Source organism: Atractosteus spatula, chromosome 12 (assembly GCF_055471065.1).
Source record: "Atractosteus spatula isolate fAtrSpa1 chromosome 12, fAtrSpa1.hap1, whole genome shotgun sequence".
Taxonomy (NCBI): domain Eukaryota; kingdom Metazoa; phylum Chordata; class Actinopteri; order Semionotiformes; family Lepisosteidae; genus Atractosteus; species Atractosteus spatula.
The window spans coordinates 4,668,994-4,692,274 of NC_142717.1; the positions used below are offsets into that span (position 1 = coordinate 4,668,994).

Genomic DNA, 23,281 nt, shown 5'->3' on the forward strand with positions numbered 1-23,281 from the left:
GTTGCACCTAAATGGATTTGACAGGTGCATGAACACTAAATCGCTTCAGTAGTGAGAAAGTTGATTAGGTGCAGGTGATGATGTAAATTAACCTGGAACCAATACGCCCCCCCTTATCAAGAGAACAATTCACTCATGCTCTTGGTATTGCAGACTAAGTTAATGCACTGTTGCTCGTTGTCTTTTGGATTACGCTGTAAATTTCATGTTGATAATAAATGTTAATCAACATAATTAGTAGTTATGTAGTTAATAGTGTAGTGCCCTCACTACCTCTACCTATTTATCCATTACATACTGTCATTCTGATTTAGTGCACGTTTTGTGATTTGATGTGTGTTTTGCACTTTTGTGGGAGAAGCCAAGGTCAAATTTACACAGTAGTGGTCAATAAAGATTCTATCCAATAATATCATTTTTATAATAATATACAGTAATTGACCTGTTTAAATGGTAAAATGGGCACAGTGGTTAGTATTACTGCCTTGTAGCACTGGGGCCCTGGGTTCGATTCCTGGAATATTGTCTGTTTGTTCTCCTCAAGTTCAGATGGGTTTCCTCTTGGTGCCCACAGTCCAAGTACATGCTGGTAGGTTAATGGACTTCTGATGCAAATGTGAGTGGAGCTGTGCCTGTGTGCCCTGTGATGGACAGGATTCCCAGCCAGGGTGGATCCTGACTTGTGCCCACTGCTTGCATCCACCACATCTCCGTATTGGATACAGTGGTAAGAGGATGAATTGGTAAACATTTGCTTGCTCTTCATGTGGCAAAACAAAAGACTTCTTAATCCGGAGTGGTCCAAATCACATGAATTTATACCAAAAAAAAAAAGGAAGACCATCATGCCTCTTGCATCTTGTGTCATGTGATGTGACCCGTGGCAGCCAGGGGAAAGGTGCTCTTTGACACATTTCATTCAAGTAAAAAGTGAACACCTGAAGTGTAGGTCTATCGTTTCGGTCATCTTTTTTTCAAATGCTACACGATGCCCCAAGATGATATAATTACTACCGCTAAGTTTATTGTGTTTAATATTTTTTCAGTTTTTAAAGCTGAAATGTTTACAGTAGTAGTAGTTTTGTCTTCATAAAAAAAAAAAACTGGCATGAGGAAACACAAATCCAAAAGTTATTTGTGGGAACATTTCAGCTCCGTATTGTGTCTAGAAATATTTGAATTATGTCAAAGTCAGTCAATGGCCTTTTCGATTTTAATCAAGATGTAACAGGTGTTTCAGAGATGCACTTTCAAAGCGTTTTGAGGGATTTGAATTTTGAGGAAAGAATTCAGCTTGTGCTTTTGAATTTTTACAGTGACAGTAAGCAGATCACTGATACAACTGCAAAGCAGCTATTATCCAAGCTTGATACTACTTGACAGGATCTGAATAAAGTTTTAGCATATCAGACGACAATGCCAGTGTTATTTACAGAAACCACAGTGTTCATCAAAAATGGAAAAATGCTTTAAAGATCAAGGTTGCTGCAAACTGTTTTTGCAGCACATTGTAACAGGAAACCTTGATTTTGATGTGGAACATATCATTCTCAAGGTGAGTGCCCATTTCAGAATTTTCTGCTAGTAGAACAGAACCGTTAATGGCCTTTTGTAATTTTGTTATAGATCAATGCGATCCGCTGTGGCACACTGTGACAAGACGGCTGACTCTGCTGCCATCTCCTGGCCAATTGTTGAAATGCGGGCACCCCTTGACAATCTTGTTTCATTGTTTAGATAAAGACAAATGCACCCGAGTCCTAGGGAAATGTTTCAGTGACATTTGAATGTGACTTTGTTTCTTAGCCAAGCTGTGAAGTTATCCACAGGCTGTACTTAAACATTGGAAGCTAAGTCATAGCGGCATCATCTCAGAGTATGAGCTCATGACTGACATCAACGGGGAACTTAACAGAAGAATCCAGGACTGGTTTTTACGGGTTTGGAGCTTAAGCAACTAGCATCAGATGTTGCCACATGTGACTACATTATTATGTAGTGCAGTAGTTTAATTACTCTGTAGATTAAAGCATTGATAAGGTCATAATTTGTTCTTTATTTTTTATTTGATTATATTGAGCAGAGAAGCTTTCAATCAAGCAAAAAAAATGTCAATATCAAACTTATCTAAAAAGACAAAAGGCAAAAGATTAGGTGCCAATACTACATTCATTTCTCAGAGTCAAAAAATGTTTATCACATTTAAACAAAGAATAAAGAAGTCATCTATAATGTAAATATGAGATTTCATTTGCAGTGACATTTAAATTATCTATGTTCGTAGAAGTAAATAGTTAACATATACTATATATTTTAAATATATATATTTTGCAAAAGAGAATCTTTTGTCTTCCATACAGAATATTAACTGTAGGACTAGGATTCAAGTCCAGAAAGCAGTAGTTTGAGACAACAGATAACTACAAGCAAGTACAGAGTGCTTGCTCTCACACATGGGCTGGAGTTCAGTGTGGTGGTCTGGGTGGAGTTTGCTGCGGCTGTAGTAGCAGCAACTGCTTTGACGCCAAAGGATCTTGACTGCGCAGACACTTGATTCATAGTGAAGGTGAGCTTCAGGTCTGTGCCTTCAACATCAAAGACACAGTTAAAAGGTTAAAAAGCTGTACGATACGTCCTGATCTTCCCCCCAGACCTAGACCACATTAACATCTTCCAAAGTGATGCAAGAGTAACACGCACTTTACGACAGGCTTAATTCAAAATCCTAAAAAAAAATGATATGTCAAATAATTCCTGGCTACTGCAGAATTTAAACACCCGAAAATTATGTGACATCCTGTTTTAAACAGGGTTTGCTGGGATCCAAATCAGAGGACGGAGCTGTTGTAACTTATTGATTAAACCCCTGTGTTCTAAACATAAATTATGTATTATTTCCTGAGTGCTCACTATTATTTTTACTAATGATTCAAATCAGAAAGTCTTGCCAAGTCTTGGGTGACTCAAACATGTAGACCTTGGTTCACCTTTGTGTGGTAAAACGCTTCAGAATGGACACAAGATGTTATGGCAGCCGCGTGTGGAAATATACATACCAGTTGCATTGAGGGAGAGGTCGGTGTAGTTTGCCCAGCAGCTGCTGAAGAGGACAGTGGTGTTCCCATACAGTCCTGAAATGCTTGCACCATTAGAGCCTATGAGTACTGCAGTAAGGGTGAAAGACGTGACTCCTACAGACACACAGTTGCCCTGCGGGAAGATGAAGAGTGTCGAAATGTTTACAACTCCATCTGGCCACTTCGCTTGGTTAGATTTTCACTTGCCAATTTATCTATGTATACCAGAGTGGGAAACAGCTTCAACAGCTTGGTTGGGAGAACTGGAGAGCTCTATTTACTGATGAATTTGCCTTTTTGGTGAACATTATGCTGCCTGTTGTGCTTTGTGCTGTTCAATAGGGGGCACTGAAAGTGTGACGATGTGGGGAGAAATTCCCTTTAACATAAGAATGTCCTCAGTACTTCCTCTCAGTGATGTATTGACAGCGTTCTCAAGCTAACAGCTTTTTGGAGCAACTGGATAGTAACAGGTACCTTTGGGATATGCAGAACCCTATCGCTATCACTAAAAATACCAGTCATCCTGGTTTCTCATTTTTCTCCCCTCTTCCCTCTGGTAAGCGTTATAGGAGCATAAAGGCACAAACTTCCAGATTCAGAGACAGTTTCTTCCCACAAGCTGTCAGATTACTGAACTGTACCCTTACCACTGGCTCACACTGATGTTTTTTTAAAGTTGTATGTTATTTAACTTGTCGTTGTTGCTGCTGCTGCTGTTCTGTTTATGTTTTTGGTCATTCCTTTACTGTCTTTGTATCGGAGCATACAGTAGATGCAAATTAGCATTTCATTGCACTTGCGCACATGACACTGAACTGAACCTCAGAGAAAATAGATTTGTCCGGGTGAACCAGATCTGCTGCATTGCAGCACTCTATATGTACTTATAAATTATTGCAAACCTTTGGGGTTTGATCTTTGCCAGCCTTAGCCACACACACACACACACCACACAAAGTTTCGTAGGGGTGGCACAGTGTTTTATATAAAAAATTCTTAACCTGCTGTTGTGTACCACTGTGATCATGGTATTACATTCCCTCATTGTAATTATGTTTAAAGAAATCTAATTTTCTACACCTAAAATCTGAAGGAAGACCCACTTACATTAGAATCTACGGCCATGACTGCAGGTTGTTGGCTCAGAAGCTCTCCATTCCCTCCAGCTATTGGATGAACAACCACAACCAGAGCAGAGACAGTCGACACATAACTCACACTAGGATCTGTTCTGCTAACGTCTTGTGTAGCAACCTAGGGCATGCAAAAAAAAAATTAGAGCAAACTCCACTTGGTGCATCATGCACTTTAATCTTCACTTGATGTCCTCTTCACTATCAAATTACTCCAGAACATATATAAGCATAACTCTCTTCATGCAGAAATGTGGGTCATGCAATTATTTGGTTCAGCTCAGTACTCAGAATTGAGTAACTTGAGTTAAAAGAGTTGTACTTGGCACATCAAAAAAGAGAAGACCTACAGTATAAGCAGAAAAAGCTATCTGATAAATGTACCTTATTGAAGCCTCATAAAATGCTAGAGTTAGTAGCTACAAGTGACTATGCCACATCAGGTGGTTAATAAAATAGCTGTGGATTCTATCCTTTTCTAAAATAATCCATATCTTTAAATCAGGTAAACTGATCCTCAATCCAGACAGCGCAGCGGTTAGCATTGCTGCCTCGCACCACTGAGGCCCTGGGTTCAAACCCTTGGGTGCTATCTGTGTGAAATTTGCATGTTCTCCATGTGCTCACGTAGGTTTCCTCCGGGTGCACCAGTTTCCACCCACAGTTCAAAGATGCATTGGTAGGTTAATTGGCATCTGGGAAAACTGGCCCTGTTGCGAGTGTGTGCTCTGTGATAGACTGGCATTTTGTCCAGAGTGTATCCTGCCTTGCACCTCTGGATCCTTGCCTGCCAGGATCGGCTCTGTCTCCCCTGGGACCCCGTATTGGATAAAGCGATTGGAAGATAGACGGACGGGTGATCTTCAATCCTACCTGGGTCCAGGAGCTGTCTGTAGGTGGAGGTACCGGAGGGATGACTCCAATGGACGAAACATTGAACTGGATAGACTGGCTCAGGTTTCCCGAAATCGATGCCTGGGCTAAACTATTGGCAATGTTTTTCAACGTGTCAAATTGTTGTTGCTCTGAAATGAAACAAAGGTAAGGGCGGGACATTTCAAAAGTCATCAAATCATAAGACGACGGACATCTGAAGACACACCAGCCCTTCCCGACCAGGACTGCCCATCTTCTTTGATACCAAGTGCAACACAGAAGAGTATTTCATAAAAACGGGGACTCTTACGTGTGGTGGAACTGTTGGTTAGATTTTGAGATGGCGGCTGACTGATCTGCACTTGGACGGATAGTCCCGCGGCTCGTTTGCGCCGCCTGCTGTCTTCCCTCACCACTTTGGTGATTCGGATCATTCCTGGCGGGACTTTGAGAAACAGGGCCAGGTTTTGCACCAGTTTGTCCCCGTAGAACTCGTCAATGGTCATTGCAGGCAACCGGAAGGAGATGAACAGAAGAGGAGAGGTGCGGATCTCCACCGGAGTGGACCCTCTCACTAAAATATTAAGCATCTTGTAGGTGCTGTCAAAGAAGTTGTCTCCATAGACCATTGAATCCATTTGCGGGACATAGTGCCCTGTGACGAGAAGACCAAAAACATTTTGACCTCAACAGCTACTTTCAAGGAGTGTGTCCAGAAAAAGCAGGAAAGTTGTTTTAAAAAATAGTTTCAAAATACAAACACCCATACTGTGCAAAGAAGTACCGTTAATCATCACTGAGTTAATTTAATCTCATTTAAAAGATGTTATTATAAGGATCAAACCAGAATATCACTCTTCCAGAAAATTGTACAGGAATCCACATACTCTGCACGCCATATCAAGCTCTGCGCAGTGCCATTCAAGATTATAGGTGAACAGAAGGCAAATTTAATGTCCTAATATGTTCTTCTGATACTTGCCCATAATTTAATAAATCAGAAGTGAAAATTGTTAACAGGAAATATTAGTCTTACTGAAAGTTTCTATTTTAGCAGCAATCATTAATTACATTGCAGAATTTAACGTAACGTAGGCCAAACCAGACCAAGGCAAAAAATATATTGTAATAGGACTACCTCCTGCTGACTTTCCTACATTTGTAAGGAAAACAGGGCCTTGAAGCAGGATACCTGGGTAAAGAGGCTCTTCTAAGGTGTAGTCCGTGTGGTCAGCATTCCACTTTGCGTTCGTTGGTGCCACCAGCTTATTTTGCACGTACACATCCAAACGTTGAGGACTGGAATAAAACACTGCCACACGAACAGCCTGAGAAGCACACGTTTACATTATAAACCAACAAAAAGCATATTTCACTGAAATACGTACTATAAACATCAACAACAGTGATTCCACACCTTAAATGCCAGCAGCCATATTACCCTGCAACTCACAACTGGCAACCCACTGAAGCAAAAGCAGGAGTGAACCTGGTTAGTACCTGGATGGGAGACCTCCTGGGAAAAACTAAGGTTGCTGCTGGGAGAGGTGTTAGTGGGGCCAGCAGGGGGCGCTCACCCTGCGGTCCATGTGGGTCCTAATGCCCCAGCATAGTGACGGGGACACTATACTGTAAAAAGGCGCCGTCCTTCGGATGAGACGTAAAACCGAGGTCCTGAATCTCTGTGGTCATTAAAAATCCCAGGGCGTTTCTCGAAAAGAGTAGGGGTGTCCTGGCCACATTTCCCATTGGCCTTTACCAATCATGGCCTCCTAATAATCCCCATCTACGAATTGGCTTCATTACTCTGCTCTCCTCCCCACTGATAGCTGATGTGTGGTGAGCGTTCTGGCGCACTATGGCTGCTGTCGCATCATCCAGGTGGATGCTGCACATTGGTGGTGGTGGAGGGGAGTCCCCATTACCTGTAAAGCGCTTTGAGTGGAGTGTCCAGAAAAAAGCGCTATATAAGTGTAAGAAATTATTATTTATTATTATTTAAAGTTGAAAAAGTAAAACGCAGCTGACCAGGATTAAAAAATGTAGTGAAAGGTGGTTACCACTAATGGGCTACTGCATTTTGACTTTTTGTGTTATATCTATGAGAGGTGTGAATTTATGGTTTCTAAACGTTTACTGTATATTAATAGCTCTATTTTACTTTTCCATAAACAGCCAAGTAACAGGGAGTTGCTTTTTAAGATACTGTTGCATGTCAGCGGGTAGCCAAACTAAATTTACCATCAAAGGCACCCAAGGCTAACAAGGAAATCATGGACAGCTTTGAGGAATACCCGCAAAATCTTTTTTACTGATCAGTTCATTTGAGGTAGTCACCATAGCCAAAGATCAAGACAGCCAAACTGTTACATTTACAGTATCTTTAATTCAGACTAATTCTGTTACATTTTTAACAGAGAAAAAAAAGAGGATAAAAAGTGAAAGAAATATACAATGTAAAACTAGGGAGAAGCTACAGCAAAACACCTTCAACAGACCAACAGACTGAATCTCTACAAGAATTTAGAGCACTAAGAAGGCAGGACACTAGCCCTTAAGAAAGGGATGAGAAATTTTATATGTGTTGAAAATACTGATACTTATTTGTGTCATGCTTCAGACTAGGAGAAATCTCCTGATGCGTTATTTTGAACTGGGAAATACTGTAGGTTCCCATTTGGATAGCATCCAGTTTTAGAGTGAGATTTAGTCCTGAATAGAATCCTTTATTTGCTAAGAGACAGCTTTCCTCTTTTCTCATTCACTGTGGCTCTGTTCCCAGGAAGAGTTCTGTGAATTAAATATTTTAACTTAACCGTGAGATGTCGTGTGTTGTATATTTCTGTAAATATAGAAATAAAATAAAAAATTCTCATCCATTTTGATGTTGCCATCTGGTTATTACTGTGTTACTACACTTTACCAAGAAAACTCAAGCTTTGCTACACTTAGTGTTCTTTGACCACAGAATAGTCATGGGGGATGAAGTACTGTTAATTTGATAAAATTCTAGCTTAACAAGCTAACACCCTCAGCACATAAAATACTGGCCCTACATATTTAGAGCTTTGGTCACAGTTTAGGAGTGGTGGAAAAGACATATGAATTATACTGAACTCACTTTAGCGCTGTCAGCATTGAGAAGCATGAAGCGAAGATTCTGAGGGCTGGTGCTGGTGAAGTAGATGTCAAATGACTTATTGCTGGCCACAATGCTGTGGAAAAGAGATACTCTTTTCTGACATGTATATCCTGCACACCAGCCATGATCCTGAGGGCCTGCCAAGTTAAATAAGGAAACAAAGACGAAGGGGTTAACAATACCCAGTCTTCATAGACACCATCTCACTAAATCATGAAGATTTAATAGCAGGCATTCACTGCTCAATCGCCCCCTGTGCTGTTCTATACGTATCAGCACCTCATGCATCACCTCTAATTCGTTGTGTCTGAGAAACAGCTTTTGTATTTTGAAGAATCTGCTAATACATAGTATGACCTGGTGTAGAACAAACTATCACACTTAAAATTTGGAATGAGCAATCATTTTTATTATTATCATATACCCACATAAGGTGGGATTGTCGATTGTTTTGAGCACTTGTTCAGGAGAGAATGTGATATGTAGACATACAGTATTCCTCTAGCACGCCTACTTGAAGAGTCATTTGTCGTTCAACATGATGAAATCCTTGCAGGGGAGGTAGCACTGACTGAACATTGCTGGCCTGCAGCTGCTCAGCAACACACCGTGAGAGCTGTTAGTAATAGGAAGGCCTGGAAGAATAATCTCAAGCTGACAGCAGCACAACAGCTTGTGGAATCCTGGTCATTGCTGTCAAGCTTGATCTAATATACTAAAATATTTTTCCACGATTAAAAGAAAGAGAGATCTCTGTAGTTGCATGTTTTTCACACCTCTCTTCTTATTAAAGCTAGTTTTAGAAGTTATATATGATAAAGAGTCACGGTTTCATTTAACATGCGATCAAACTCTTATGGGAAAACGAGTGCATTGGACACATGCAATGAGAACTACTTAGAACCCACGAGATGTATCAGAGTTTTCTCGTTCTCTCTTCTTACTCCGAGAGATGTTGCATGACAGCGTTTCTTCCATTGTGATCACAAAGTAGGGTTTTGAACACCGCTACTGTATAAGCATGTCCTTACCGTTTATGAGATCAATGTAACGATCCCCCAGTACAGCCACTGGCGACAGGCGTCTGGTCTCTGTGTCGGCATCAAGGCTTTCAATCGCCAACATCTCATAGTTGAGACCGAAGCATTTGTAGCTCTGCCAATCACTCATGTATGTGCAATTGGCGTTCCTGATTATTCCTTGAAGAAAGATGAAATATATTCTTATTACTGTGATTTGTGTTGATCTGTGTTACGCTTGAGAATAATGTACAAAATATAAATAATGCCTACTTTCACACATAATTACTGTGCCCCCTGCCTTGCAGCATATTCAAGGTCAAGTTCACGTTTGTCATTCCAGCCATATACAAGTATACAGTGGAACGAAATATCGTTCCTCCTGGTCCACGGTGCAAATACAGACAGGACACCGACATAGACATTGTGGACAGGATCCACATAGTGCCTTAAAACATTACTTCCACTTATTATGATAATACGTGTTCCAAATTATTAGATTTAACATGCCAGTGTTTAATGTATGCAAGCGTAAGAATGTGCTGGATTAAAAGCGCTTTGCGGGGCCTTTTCTCATGCTGGGCATTTGGATTGTGTGATATAATCGTTCTGCGGTGAAATTTGTTAATAATAGGAGGACTCAGGTTCATCTAATCATACTCGCTCAAAACCAGTGTTAGATCTGAAGTCAGTTCTCCAGTGAAACTAAGAATTTCTAAAAGCCATACAGTCCTAAAAAACCATACAGACCTTTATATGGTGCCACTTGGTCAACTGGTATCCGGCTGCCATTCAGGAAAGTGAGCATTATTTTGGGAATCCTGTAATCTCCCAAACCTCGACGCTTGTCTCCATTCCACTCGTACTCCGACTGGGGAACCACAGCACCCACTTGCCCAAGAAAGGAGCCATCCAGGTCTTTGAGCAGAGCTTTCTTTTTCGCATCACAGTCCATATCCACACAGTCAGAAGGATTGGCCTTGCTGAGGGCAAACACACGCAGCATGGTCAGTATCACACAGTTCCCTGTCGCCTTACTCCCCTTGGGTCTGAAGAGCATCTAGTCCCAGAAAGAGCCGAGTTATCTTTCAGTATGTGTGGAAGAGAATAAAATGAGTATTTTGTTCATCATTTAAGAATGTGATCATCAAATGTTTCTACAACATGATACGAATCTGCATTCTAAATCATTGGGGAGCTCTGTGAAGCTAAGAAAACATAAAGGAATTCTGGAATATTCCCTTCTCTCACTGCTTTCTAATGTTCAGTCATAGTAATTATTCCTTCTGCACAAAGGTCAATGTTTCCATCTGTAAATGGGATCTAAACTCATATTGTTCAATCAGCCTACCACAACTTTGCTACTGTACTTCTTTGAAACAATATCTAGAATTGCACTACTTACGTCTGAGACAGAACGAACATTGCAACTTTCTCATCCATTATTATACAGTCTTCTTGCCAAATGTGACTCTCCCCACTAACACTTACTGGGCCATATAATACTGATGTTAAGAGAATTCAGTAAAAGTGTCACTTTGCTTTACAATGTTACATTAGGAGAGGTAACTTATTTTCATAAATATCGATATCTACTATAATTTCTTAAACATTTTTTCAGCTTCTTTCGGTATATAAAACTAGTATGTTTTAATATTGTAAAATCATTTTTACTTACACATGAACATGAATGTCCTTTTCACACAGTTACCATTTCCATACAGTAACTGCAAACTGAAAATCACATGAATTAATAAGCGGCCTCCACACTCACCTCAAGTCGGGTCTGTGTATGAACACCTTGGCAGTCTCCATGTAGTCGACCATTCTCAATCCTTGCACGTGAACTGGGTGCTGTAAGTCTTCATTTCCAGGATTGGTCATGAACATCACATTCACCTCTTTGGAGCAGACACTCTTAAATCCCACAAGTGTGGTATCTTTAAAGAAACGATTATTCAATTTCAAGAGGTCTTGCTACAGGCAGAAGATGTTCTCAAAGATATACAGTAGTTAGTCATGTCCACGACCACACTAACAGTGGAAGATATTTTCTCCTGAAACAGTTTTGATGGGGGACCCTTTGCTTAATGGCAGATCGAGGATAAATAGATGTGACACTGCCGATGGTACTTGAACATACATTATAACCACAGGGGATTATAGAAACTAGGAAACTGTTCTCTAAGTAATTATTTTTTAAGGCAGTGACAAAACAACTGATGAGTAAATAAAGCAGTTGAAAAAATGCCAACCTAATTCTGAATACATCAGAGAAAAAGTTGCATGGGGTTGATAATGTGGTTAGCTTTGGGATCAAATCATGGGATGCTATCTGCACAGAGCCTGTATGTTCTCCCAGAGTTCACATGGGTTTCCTCCGGTTGCTCCAGATCCTTCTCACAGTCATACACAGACTCGTAGCTTAACTGGCTTCTGGGAACACTGACCCTGGTGTGAGTGTGTGCATGTTTGTGTCTGTGTGTGTGTGTGCGCCCTGGTGTCTCATTCAGGTATATCCTGCCTTGCTCCTGGTGCTTGTCGCTTGCCAGGATGAGCTCCGGCTCCCTCTGCAACCCCAGACTGCATAAAGTTTGTTAGAAAATGGATGGATGGAAAACTGTGTGCTTAGAACGTAGTTTTGCACCAAATTAAAAAGCAACCACTATGGATAAGAAACTGTTATCCCAACTTGTTATGATGGTAGAACAGCACTTATTCTGATCCTCAGCAGAATAAACGAAAGAAGCAAATACAGAAAGTTAGCGATTTACAAGCTCCACCTGTCTGCTAGGTGGAGCATTAACCTGGTTTCCACAGGATATTTAAGACCCCATTTGCCGGTCATCTCCGGTCAGTCTTCGAGGGTCATTGCTCTAATCTCAGTGATCCTGATTTCCTTCTGTGCTCGTCTTTTTCTTGGCTACGGACCTCACTCGTGTTTTGACTCCCCTTTGCATTTTCCCTGCACTTAGCACTTGTTTTCTGGGATTTGATCTATGTTCATGCCTTGGTTATGCATCTGGGTGCCCCTGTGTGCTTTTGCTGTCCTGCTGGCTATGAGCTCAGTTGGTTTTCTGGCCTCAGCTTGGATGACTACGTGCCTGCCTGTTTGCTCTGTCTTGCACCTGGGTCACCTCACTGCCTTAGGATGCTGTTCTTGGTCAAGTAAGAGCAGGGATTACAAATACACACTCTCTGCAAGGAACACAGCAAGCATCAACAAATTACAAACACTGGAAGCTAAACTTTTCTTCTTTCTGATAGTGACTGCCTTAATAAGATAATAAATAATTATTATCTCCCGCTTTTAACTTCATATTCCAAAAATCCCAAACACACCTGGGGTCAACCACATGTTATAACACCCAACCCTGGATGATAACAGACAAGACAAATTACGTCAAAACATGGTTGCTTGGTGCAGCAGCCGAAAAACAGACAAGCTACTAACCCACAATCTGTCATCAAAAGAATTTCTGCTATATACAGTATTCCACAAATGCCTGCAATGTGTTTTGTGGTTTGCTTGTTTTAAAATAATGGTAGTACATTTAGTATCACTTAAAAAATAACTGTGATACTCACTGGTCACGGTCATGAGCCCACTGATAGCGTTGTAGCTCATCAGTCCTGCATGAGGTTTTCCTGGTGCCATATTGTGATCAGAGGCGAAAGTTGGCCAACAAAGTCCACTTCTCCCACCTAGACAAGCACAGAGCAAAGCAGTGTTTCAGACACATCTGCTAGATTCTTTATGTGTGCAACAGGTGTGTTAACATCTTAGAAATGGAAAAAGACATATCCCCTGTATAGAGATGGAAACACTACATTGAAAGAAGGCGCCATTATTTGGATGAGATGTAAAACCGAGGTCCTGACTCTCCGTGGTGATTTAAAATCCCAGGGTGTTTCTCAAAGAGAGTAGGGGTGTTACCCCGGCATCCTGGCCAAATTTCCCCCTGGCCTTCACCAATCATGGCCTCCTAATAATCCCCAACTATGAACTGGCTTCATCAGTCTGTTCTCCTCCTCACTGATAGCCTATGTGTGGGGAGTGTACTGGAGCACTTGGGCTGCCATCGCACCAACCAGATGGGGGCTACATATTGCTGGCGGTGGAGGGGAGTCCCCATTACCTATACAGCACTTTGAGTGGAGTGTCCAGAAAAGCGCTATATAAGTGTAAGGATTATTCATTTATTTTAGATAATTACCTGTTAGAGGCCTGGGAGCCCTGTGACTCATACTGAGCTTCACATTGGCATCGCTGCTGGTAAGGACCTCAGAGCAACTGAAGTTAGGGCTACTTCCCACTATCAGAGAGTTCTGCACAAAAAGGAAAAACAAAATTTCTAAATCAGTCAAAATATTTAGATTTTATGTAACATCTTGGCTGTGAATAATACAGCTTAATACATGAGCTTTGCATGATGGCATGGTTTTTGCATAGTACCTTAAAGTGAATGATTTCACAGCACATCTCAACAAATATATAGTAACCAAAAGACCCTGAGAACCGTCATCAAGATTTGCAAAATTATGATTTTGATATAAAAGGATGCTGTATGCTATTGGGTTTCTGATACCACCTATTTCTCGCAACATCATTCTCAAATCTACTTTTTAACCTCCTAAACCAAAAAGCACGGCTTGTGACAGAATATACATTCAATAAACACAAAATAGCTGTTTATATTTAAATATAAATTAGCATGGTTTTGTCCACTTTACTACAGACTACATCTAGATCACACTTTTAAATCATTCATGTTTAAGAAATCTGGAAACAGCTTGTGCAACTGTAGGAAATGACGGTTCCTTCTTTAGATTGACCCCTCAGAAATGTTCTGCAGGTGAATCTTTGTGATGTTTGGAATTTCCAATGATATCAATTCTGAATATATATTTTCCCCAATGCATTCATGATAAGAGAGCAGGCTGTTCACAACTAAATGTCTATATAAAAAAATGCCAGAGTGTGTAAAAAACACCTAGACATGAGAGAATAATCGCATCTCTCTGCTCGGGTCTCCAGAAGGATTTTCAGATTCATCTATACAAAACGACACTGAAACACTGTAGCATCTGTACAGCTCCTTTGTGGAGTCAGTGACTCCGGTTTTTAAAACAAACTTTAGTCAAAGTGGGACACGGTTTGAAACAACAATTCAACAAGTCAGCTTCTTACCTGGATCTGAACAGTTTTGTCAGAGTACTGATGTGACACTGAGGGGGGGGTGTATATGATCGGGAGAACTCCCATTCCATTGTCTACTAATGTGACATCTGAGATTTGGATGCTCATTACCGTCTGTAAGAAAACAAAGCATGGTTAAAATGGCACAAACACATCACTGAAGTTCTGTACAAAAGCCCTCCTCTCATTTATCTCAGTTGCTTTAATACTGTTTTTGTTTCTCTCAATTATAAACACATTTCATTTAATCTCATTTCAAAGTGGCTTTTATTCTCCAATATTGAGTGGAAATGGCAAATACAAGAAACTGCCTAAAATACAGTACTTTGCTGAAGGTTGAGCTCGCCAAATTCCATTCTATTCGGAAACAGAATTTTCCTTTTTTGTGTTGTTTTTTTCCATATGTTTCTTAGCCTTGATAACATTTGCAAACATTCTTACGAGAGCATATACCATTACAGGAAAAAAAGGTTGTTATAATAATAGTTTGACATCAATGTATAGGGCATCACAACAGCTAAAAAATTGTTCTTAGTTTTAAATCCCTGTTTTATTCATTAAGTTATCAGATTCAGTAGGATGACACCAGAACTTTACCTGGAAATAGATGCCATAGTCCCAGCACTTCCAGACTGTGAAGCCTTGAATGAGAGAGCAGCTGGCAAGACCATCTTTGTTCATGTACACACCATACAGTCCCCCATGAGCCTCATTGCTGTGCCAGCTTTCAACCGGATTGAATGTTCCTGAAAGAGACTTTCATGAGCATGTGTGTGCTGGAAATACCAACAGACAAAACGGACAAAACAACCTACAGTATTTGTATTATTCTCTCTCCTACCAAGTCTTGCATAGTGTACTATGCAGGAAAGCAATTAAGAGTATTCTCTCAGCATTGCCATTAATCATCGGGAGCTTAATGAAAATCCTTTAATGAAAAAGCTTTGTTAATATGGCTCACCAGGCAAACTTTAACTCACTATTTTGTAAGGAGAAAAATCATTACCTGGACAAGGTTCTCCGTTAATATGATATGCGACTCTCTCAAACCCAGCCACAATGTTGTCCTGAAGCACGATATTCATTCCTTCATTAACCTAAGGAAGAGATCAAAACTAATGTTGAAAAAAAATGTCATTTTAGATTTCTACATAAGCTGTCAAAAGGAGCTCTGAACATTTAAACATTTGGTTCTCATTTTCTACCTTTTTATCTTGTTTTGATGTGGTAAAGGCATGGAATGACACTTTCTAAGTACGAGTTGATTTAATTGTAATTATGACAGTGTATACAGGGAGATGTACTATACTGTATATTTATAAAATATACAGGTCACAAAATAAACGAATTTGGGTAATGGCAGAATACAGCAAATAAGGGCCATAGAATTCAAAGAGCTTGTTTGGTATTAATTTGATAGAAGATGGAATGTTGTCATATGTGAGATTTTGAAAGTGCTTACTTCAATGGCAGCATGCCACAGAGAATTCAGCGTCTCCTCTCTGTCTTGATAGCTTCCAGGCCACACCGCCACAGTCACCAGATTCCTCCTGACTTTGATATTACTCCCCCAAACTCGGATACCTGTCATGCACACAAAAGCACCAGCTGACCATTCTTGAAAGCGAGATGTATGTATTTATTTCTGATAGCAATTACCATCCGGCAAACCGAATAGAGATATGTGCAGCATAAAATGATCACAAGTATGATTTAATATTAAAATCGTCTTGAACTCAAGGGAAATTAACACTTTTCACTGAACTGGGATCTAATGAACAATCAATGAGAGCTAATTACTGTTTAAAGGTAGATATTTGGAAAATGAACACCAAACACGAAGAGTCCCAAGGATTTTTAAACACCATTGACTGTGATTTACAGTATTAGTTAGTTACCTTCTCCTACTGTGAAATAAATGACATTGTCATCTATATTCATCCCATCAGTTCCGAAGACACCAATAGCTGGGGAAAAGCCATGATGGAATGAACAGCCTTGAACATAGGAATCATTGACTGACACCTGGAAAAACAGAATTTAAAAAAATACACACAATGTAAGCTGATGACGTCTGCTGGTGCCGGGCTCATGACTGAAAACAATTTCAAAGGGCACTACAGTATCTTGCTATGAGGCAAGCTGGTATTTCAAATTGAGATTTATGTGTAATATTTGTGAAAAAGGAAGAACATACAGGATGTAGGCATGACTCCAAAAAGAGCAGAGATGGTACAGACTGTAAAATTAACAAGTATGCCTTGAAACCAGGGGGAGAACGTTCACTACTGAATTCATAACAGCCTGATTTTAAGTCAAATAAAACTCTCGACATGTCGGGTAAGGAAAAAGAATTTTACAAAAAGTTTTGTGTGCTAAGCAAGACACAAGGAAAAGAGAACAATAATGTGGAATTGTGGTTTTCTATTTCATCTCAGAAATGATATATATATATCTCAAATTCTTGCATTTAATAGATAATATATACAGTAACTCAATAACCCAATTACCAGTATAGTATATTATTAACTTCTTCTTAGTGTTTTATAAGTGTCTGTATGACAAGCACAATAACCGGGGCAGGTCAATGGGGAGAGAGGTGCCAGAGCCATCACTATCTCATTGGCAGGCAGTGAAATGTGTTGTCCAGTACATTTCTTCAATGGGACTAGGTGAGGGATGCACCCAACTCTATTTACACAGAAAGCACATGCTCACAAACCTGTCCCAGATCCAGGAATGCCACTGAGTATCTTGGATCAAAGGAGTCTCGATAGCCCTCCTGTCCAGTGTGGTAGAACTCCACGTTCCTGATTTGGGCTTTTCCTAAAGGGAGCAGGACATGTGAATGAGTTCTGTTTTCAAGCTTGGAGTAAAAGGAGTTGCTCTTAAACACCCTGCCGATGACAATGGATTTCTAACGGTAAGCAGTTCATCTCCTGTATTGTAACATAAAGCAAACAGATTGTCAAGATGCTAAAAACAGAAAACATAATTTTACATTAATATTTAATGTTACAGATTACAGATTAAGGACGCATCAGTAAAAATAAGACAAAGGTTTGCTATACTTTTACTTTTTATAACTGTTTGCCCAATCATCATATTTCGCCCATCGTACTATGAGCAAACATCAGGCTTTGATTCAGATATGATTAGTGTGATTGCAGCACTGAGCCCTTGACTGCTCCTACTCATTGATAATTCCTAAATTAATATTAATCTTCAGGCATGCTGGTTTTTGTTCGTGGGTCAAATTAAGTGAGTTGTACTGTATTTGGAAATCTCACATCTTAGAAAATGTTTGCCTTAACTTTTAAAAAAGCATCAGTACCGATGCTAAATGTACATGTAAATTACAACAACGTAACAATTATTAAAATCCAAAGGCTTCAAGGATTAAATTAGACCCTGACAAACTATTGATGAGAATATGAAGTGATGTCTAGAGTGAAAATGGCAAACAATGTTGTTTTCAGGAAAAATGTAAGTTCAGTACATAAAACATTATGATGTGAGAACAGCCCGTCCTTATGTAAGTAAGAAATAGTGAATTGTTTACCTTTATACAGATATACTCCATTCGAGAATGAACCGACCAGAACTCTGGCTCCAAAAGATTCCTGGTACCAGCCAGGGTAGTCTTGACCGATGATCTTAATGTTCCGACTGAGAAGGCCAACGTCTGCAGCAAGTCTATACTGCTGGCCAGTTTCTGATACATTGACTGTCTCAGCTGGAAAAAAAAAAAACAGAAAGGAGAGATTATGTTAATGATTTTATTACAGCGTGTGAAATTTCATTTATTCATTACATATAAAATCATTTTATAATAAATACAATGTCAGTATTCAATACATTATTATACAATGGCTTCAGCTAGGCTCATTCATGTCACACAGATGTTTGTCTGTTTAAGTCCTCATCCTGAAGATGTACTGTGTATGCCGTAAAGGTTTCAAACTCTTTCACAGGAAATAGAAGCGAATACTGTACCTCACATACTGTAGTATCGTTTTCACTTTAATTTTGTTTGTAATATTGTGACCACAATTTTATATAACATGTTTATTCATATAACACCCTATCTTTTTCCACGTACTTTACAATTATTTCTTTCACTTTGACTGCCCAGGCTCTGCCATTTGCCACAAATGGCATTTCCAAAGTAACATAAACTGCACGTTTCAGTGTATGTTCTCATTTACCACTAATTATGTGGAAGAGAATAGAATGCAAATAACATTTACATTTACTTTTTTAGCTTCTTTTTCAAACATTGACTTGCATTTCAAGTTTTAACCCGGAATAATATTCAGAATAATGGAAAATGTGAGGTTTCCCAACTTGAAAAAGGTTATCAGGAACAAAATGTGCTATGTAAAGTATTATCTGCTTCAATTTGCTTAATGTTCTCTGGCCTTTTAATTCAGTCAGACAATATTTAATTCAAGTTAAATATTACTCCCAAGTCGGGGTTACAGATTCGATCAATGTTGCCTTTATAAATACAGAAACGGGTAACACTGTTAATCAATTCCATTGTCTAGCAATTCCTTTGCACTGGTTTCTGAACAAGCCAAAATTATTTGGGCCATTTTAGCATTTTTTTTCAGAACAGACTCACCAATGTGCGTATATGAAAGAGACTGGTTTAATGTCACATTCCGTCCATCAGCTGAAATCATTGCAATCTTTCTGATTTCAGTTTGCCAGGTGTCATAACTGGTTGTTGTGATTACTAGATCATCATCCACCTAAGAGAACGTGCAGACATTCCATGAGAGTTCTTCATACTAAATAATTGATTTCATTGACGTTTGAAGAAATAGTTGCTTTGGCACTAAAGCAATTGGAACAATAGAACCATAAAATGCTTTCATGCATACTTAGTTGCTTTTGTTATTATATGATGTTGTAAAACAATTTTAAACACGTACATTTTTGTTTGTTAATGTTTTCACAACACGTTAAACTTTTTTTTGACAAAAAGGTAATTTTAGGAGAATAATTTTACCTGGAACCAAACAGTTTGGAAATGACATATTAAGTGATTGGCCATGAAAACAGCGTCATTAAAACATGAAAGAGATGACATCAAATTTAAGATGCTAACCTGCCAGTCCACAGACTCCTCTAGCAATATGTTGAAAGACCCTGCTCCTGCTGTGGCAGCCAGCTTTGTGTGGTAAACAGACCGAGGCAAGCCATGGAGTTGCAGTGTGCCGAAGACACCTGAAATTCAATCCAGAATAAGACACAAGACCCTTCCTGTGAGGTTTTGATGCTTCCATTACAGTTTTATTAAGATTGAAAAACAGTTTCTACATTTAAAAAATTACAATTGCATGTATCAATGCCTAAGATACATGAAAGAAGAATTCCTCACAAAATAATTGCAGTAGCTAAGTCTGGATTGGATAGTGTGCAAGGGGCAAGAGTAATGTGTTATTCTGGAAAACTGTGATTCACTGTGAACATTGCGATTAACAAAAACACATTGTTCTGCAAACAAAATGCTGGATGGGAGACCATAAAACCAGTTTGTACTCAGGATCTCTATCCTTGACCACTATCCTCACTATCAATATGAATGTATACAAACTTTTCAAGACAATGAAAATTTTTCTGATAAAGCACCCACTAACAAAGCATTAAGTCATCTTAATACAAAGGATTAAGATGTACTAACATCTTCCTATTTTCATTGCTTGTACAACACATGATTTTTCATATGCTGTATTTTGTATTGGTATAATAGCATTCTTTCTGTTATATATTAATATATGTTAATAATTGATTATTTTAAAGAAAAAAAAATATTTGAAAGTACAAGGAAAATTTCTGCTGGTCCAAATCAAAAACAGTTAAATAAATAGGTGAATGAATCTACCACAAACAACTTCAGCACTGCAAGTTCCCCGCAAACATAAGTAATAACGAGAACTAAAACAGCAACAACGTACAAAGACTGTAGAAATGTAGAAAGACTAGTTTTATATAAATCTATTCTATAAAAATGATTTTACAATCTCAATCTTTGACTTCAGGTGGGATGTGCTCTACATTTCCAGAGTACACTTCACGATAGTATGCACTTAGAATAATAGTGACACACTAAACTCACTGTAATATACAGTAGCATTGGGAATTACAAAAAATATATTGCTGGGTCTCACTGTTAGACAACTGGCTGTGATTTAGCTTGACAGCTTTTAAACTTGTGCCTGTGCTAACCCATGAACTTACCCAACACCTTCGCTCCCTGATTGGGGCCATTTGGCAAAGGCCAGTCAGGAGTGAAATGATTCCCTCTCAAGACTATTTGCAGTTCACCTCTAAAAGGTTGATCACTCCACCCTGCAATGAGCCTGCCACCCTTTAAAACAAAAAACGTGATTAACGGAGCTAATTATACAATTGATTATAATGGACAAAATGAAGTCATATTCCTGTTGAATTAAAAAGTATCTGAAGTGTGTTTAAGTTACTAAGGTAGTTAATACAGTAAGTAAGATGGGCTGAATGTTGTCTTCTCATACAGTATGTCATCTTATGTTCATAAAGTATCTGATTTGCCATATATAAATACATCATGTGATACTCTTCTTGGGTTTTTTCAACAGAAACATACTAAGATATCAGACAAATATTTTGCCTTGAAGGCAAATCAGCTGTTCTTGGTTTAGGAGGAGTAGGATCGTGGGTAAACAGTTGTAGATTGGTACAGTATATCAGAACTATAAGGATCTTCTGGAGTACATTAAGAGAACAGAGGAAAGAAGGAAGAAAGGCTTATACTGTATCAAATCCTATATAGATTTTTGTATTTGATTGCACAATGAACAGGCATTCCACGTTCATGATACTGTACATCATGACTCAGACTCAGTTCAGCTTTTTGATATCTGACTCGTCAACTGGTGGATGACCGTCTTTTTTTATTGGAGACCACCTAGTGTCTACTTTCTACTCTATATGACTTTTGCTTCCACAAAAACATTCTAAATCCTTCACAAATGGAAGATACAGTAAAAGCACAGTAGTGTCTACACTTCTTAAGAATGATTAGTGACTGACTGCATTTTGGGTAAAGGAAGGATAAGCCTCAAAAGTATTTTTGAATGAAACATTTGTAAACAATGCATCTAATTCTGTCAAAAAAAACTTGAACAGTTTTGCAATTTACCTGAATTGATATATAGGTTGCATTTAGAATGATCTTCCTAAACGTGGAGGTAGTATTTGCAGCAGGTGCAGATGGAACAGTTATGTTGTCAGGCAATTCCAGAACTCCGTATACAGTGATTCGGTTAAATGATGGAATGTCAATATCCAGAACCATCCATATCCCTGCAGAGATGAAGCAAAACGTTAGGTTAACAATCACTGGTACTTGACAGAAAATTACTGCTTTGAGGGAATCTGTGAAGCTAGCTTTAAATTGCCTATTTTTGTTGATCAAAGGGCATCCAACAGACCTTGGCTTGATTGAAGGTGTCAACAGTGAGACCCTTAAAATAGTTCAGGATACTGTAAAACAGCTCGACAGTCAGGAATCAAGCTCTTTTCAACTACGTACAGACCTGAAGAATATGCTGTTTTAATTAGATTAGAATATGTTACCAGCAGGAATCACCACATCTGCTCCTTCCTTTGGTACAGCAAAGTTGTTTTCTGCAGAAGAATTCCAGAAGGACTCATTGGACCAAAAGCTATAAACACAAAAGAGAACAACTTATCAATTTATTTCTAAAATGCTTCCATAATGTCTCCTATGAAGTATTTTTAAACACTTATTGCCATTAAACTGGAAGTTCTACTGAAGTTCACAAACGTGAAAAGAATAATAAAAGAACTGTAACAAAACTAGTTACAGGTGTTATTCGTCAGCTGCAGAAACACAGAACACATATCCATGCCCATGATTCATGAACATCACTGCTGTTCCTAATCTTCAAAGCACTCGACTTTTCTCTCTAATACTGTGAATTTTTCTTCCTCTCTGCACATGATAATGCAAAAAATAGAAAGTCAGTGAATGGAAGGCAGTGCCCCACTCACTAATGACATCAAAATGATATGGTGTGGTAAATTCACCAAAGAAAAAAGCTATTGACAAAATATACACATACACATAACCATTAGCAGGTCTTGGGAGCACAGCCTGGCCTGGGCTGTTTGGTTCAGAAGGACCTGGAAAACCTGGAGGACCTGGATTGCAGTTTTGAAAGAAGCATCTGTACACTGCAAACTCCACATCAATGTCTGACTCCGTGGGATCCACACTGAATGAACGTTTTCTCCTTACGTTTTTCTTCCCGGACACTGAAAGACAAAAGCAAATTTGAATTTTTTTATTCTATTCTTTATTGCCAAATTTCATCACTTCAAAACCATTTTCAGTAAAAAGCAACTCTCTGCCTTAGTTCCTTCACAAATAGTTGGGGCTTTTCTATGAATGTCTGTCACCACTATTGTGGGCATGAAATTTAATGTATGCTCTTTCTGACATAAAGATTACTTAATTAAGAAAACCAGCTTTTGGGGAGGATTAGGAGCTTGGTCAAACTGCTGTAGTTTCATATATCAGAACTATAAGGAAGTTCTGGAGGCCACTAAGAGTTGGGAACTAAGAAGAAAGCCTTATATCAAATCCTACATCAGATTTCTCTGTTAAATTGGATTGCACAATGCACAAGCATTCCTGTTCAGCGTACATCAACATAAAACATCAAACCCCTTGACTATCCAACCGGGTCTACAAGAAATAGTGGTAGTATATTGTGAAACATTCTATGATAAAAAGCCACCTTTCAGGATGTGAATGA

The 23,281-nt window shown here is 39.0% G+C and overlaps 1 protein-coding gene across 1 annotated transcript in view; it reads right to left on the reverse strand.

The window, feature by feature from the left end:
• Positions 1-2,376: 2,376 nt before the first annotated feature.
• pkhd1l1.1 (PKHD1 like 1, tandem duplicate 1) overlaps positions 2,377-23,281 on the reverse strand; it is a 63,718-nt gene continuing 42,813 nt past the window's right edge. The window contains exons 53-77 of the mRNA XM_088929233.1: positions 22,586-22,778; positions 22,077-22,165; positions 21,640-21,803; positions 20,700-20,829; positions 19,567-19,685; positions 19,078-19,207; positions 18,013-18,186; positions 17,173-17,276; positions 16,349-16,475; positions 15,913-16,034; positions 15,457-15,547; positions 15,048-15,196; positions 14,442-14,564; positions 13,468-13,579; positions 12,839-12,955; positions 11,025-11,190; positions 10,001-10,233; positions 9,263-9,430; positions 8,211-8,368; positions 6,282-6,417; positions 5,400-5,744; positions 5,087-5,238; positions 4,188-4,334; positions 3,057-3,210; positions 2,377-2,585 (exon numbers count right to left, since the gene is read on the reverse strand). Of these exons, the coding sequence (XP_088785359.1) occupies positions 2,377-2,585; positions 3,057-3,210; positions 4,188-4,334; positions 5,087-5,238; positions 5,400-5,744; positions 6,282-6,417; positions 8,211-8,368; positions 9,263-9,430; positions 10,001-10,233; positions 11,025-11,190; positions 12,839-12,955; positions 13,468-13,579; positions 14,442-14,564; positions 15,048-15,196; positions 15,457-15,547; positions 15,913-16,034; positions 16,349-16,475; positions 17,173-17,276; positions 18,013-18,186; positions 19,078-19,207; positions 19,567-19,685; positions 20,700-20,829; positions 21,640-21,803; positions 22,077-22,165; positions 22,586-22,778 (3,812 nt within the window). The remainder of the gene's footprint in view (positions 2,586-3,056; positions 3,211-4,187; positions 4,335-5,086; positions 5,239-5,399; positions 5,745-6,281; positions 6,418-8,210; positions 8,369-9,262; positions 9,431-10,000; positions 10,234-11,024; positions 11,191-12,838; positions 12,956-13,467; positions 13,580-14,441; positions 14,565-15,047; positions 15,197-15,456; positions 15,548-15,912; positions 16,035-16,348; positions 16,476-17,172; positions 17,277-18,012; positions 18,187-19,077; positions 19,208-19,566; positions 19,686-20,699; positions 20,830-21,639; positions 21,804-22,076; positions 22,166-22,585; positions 22,779-23,281) is intronic.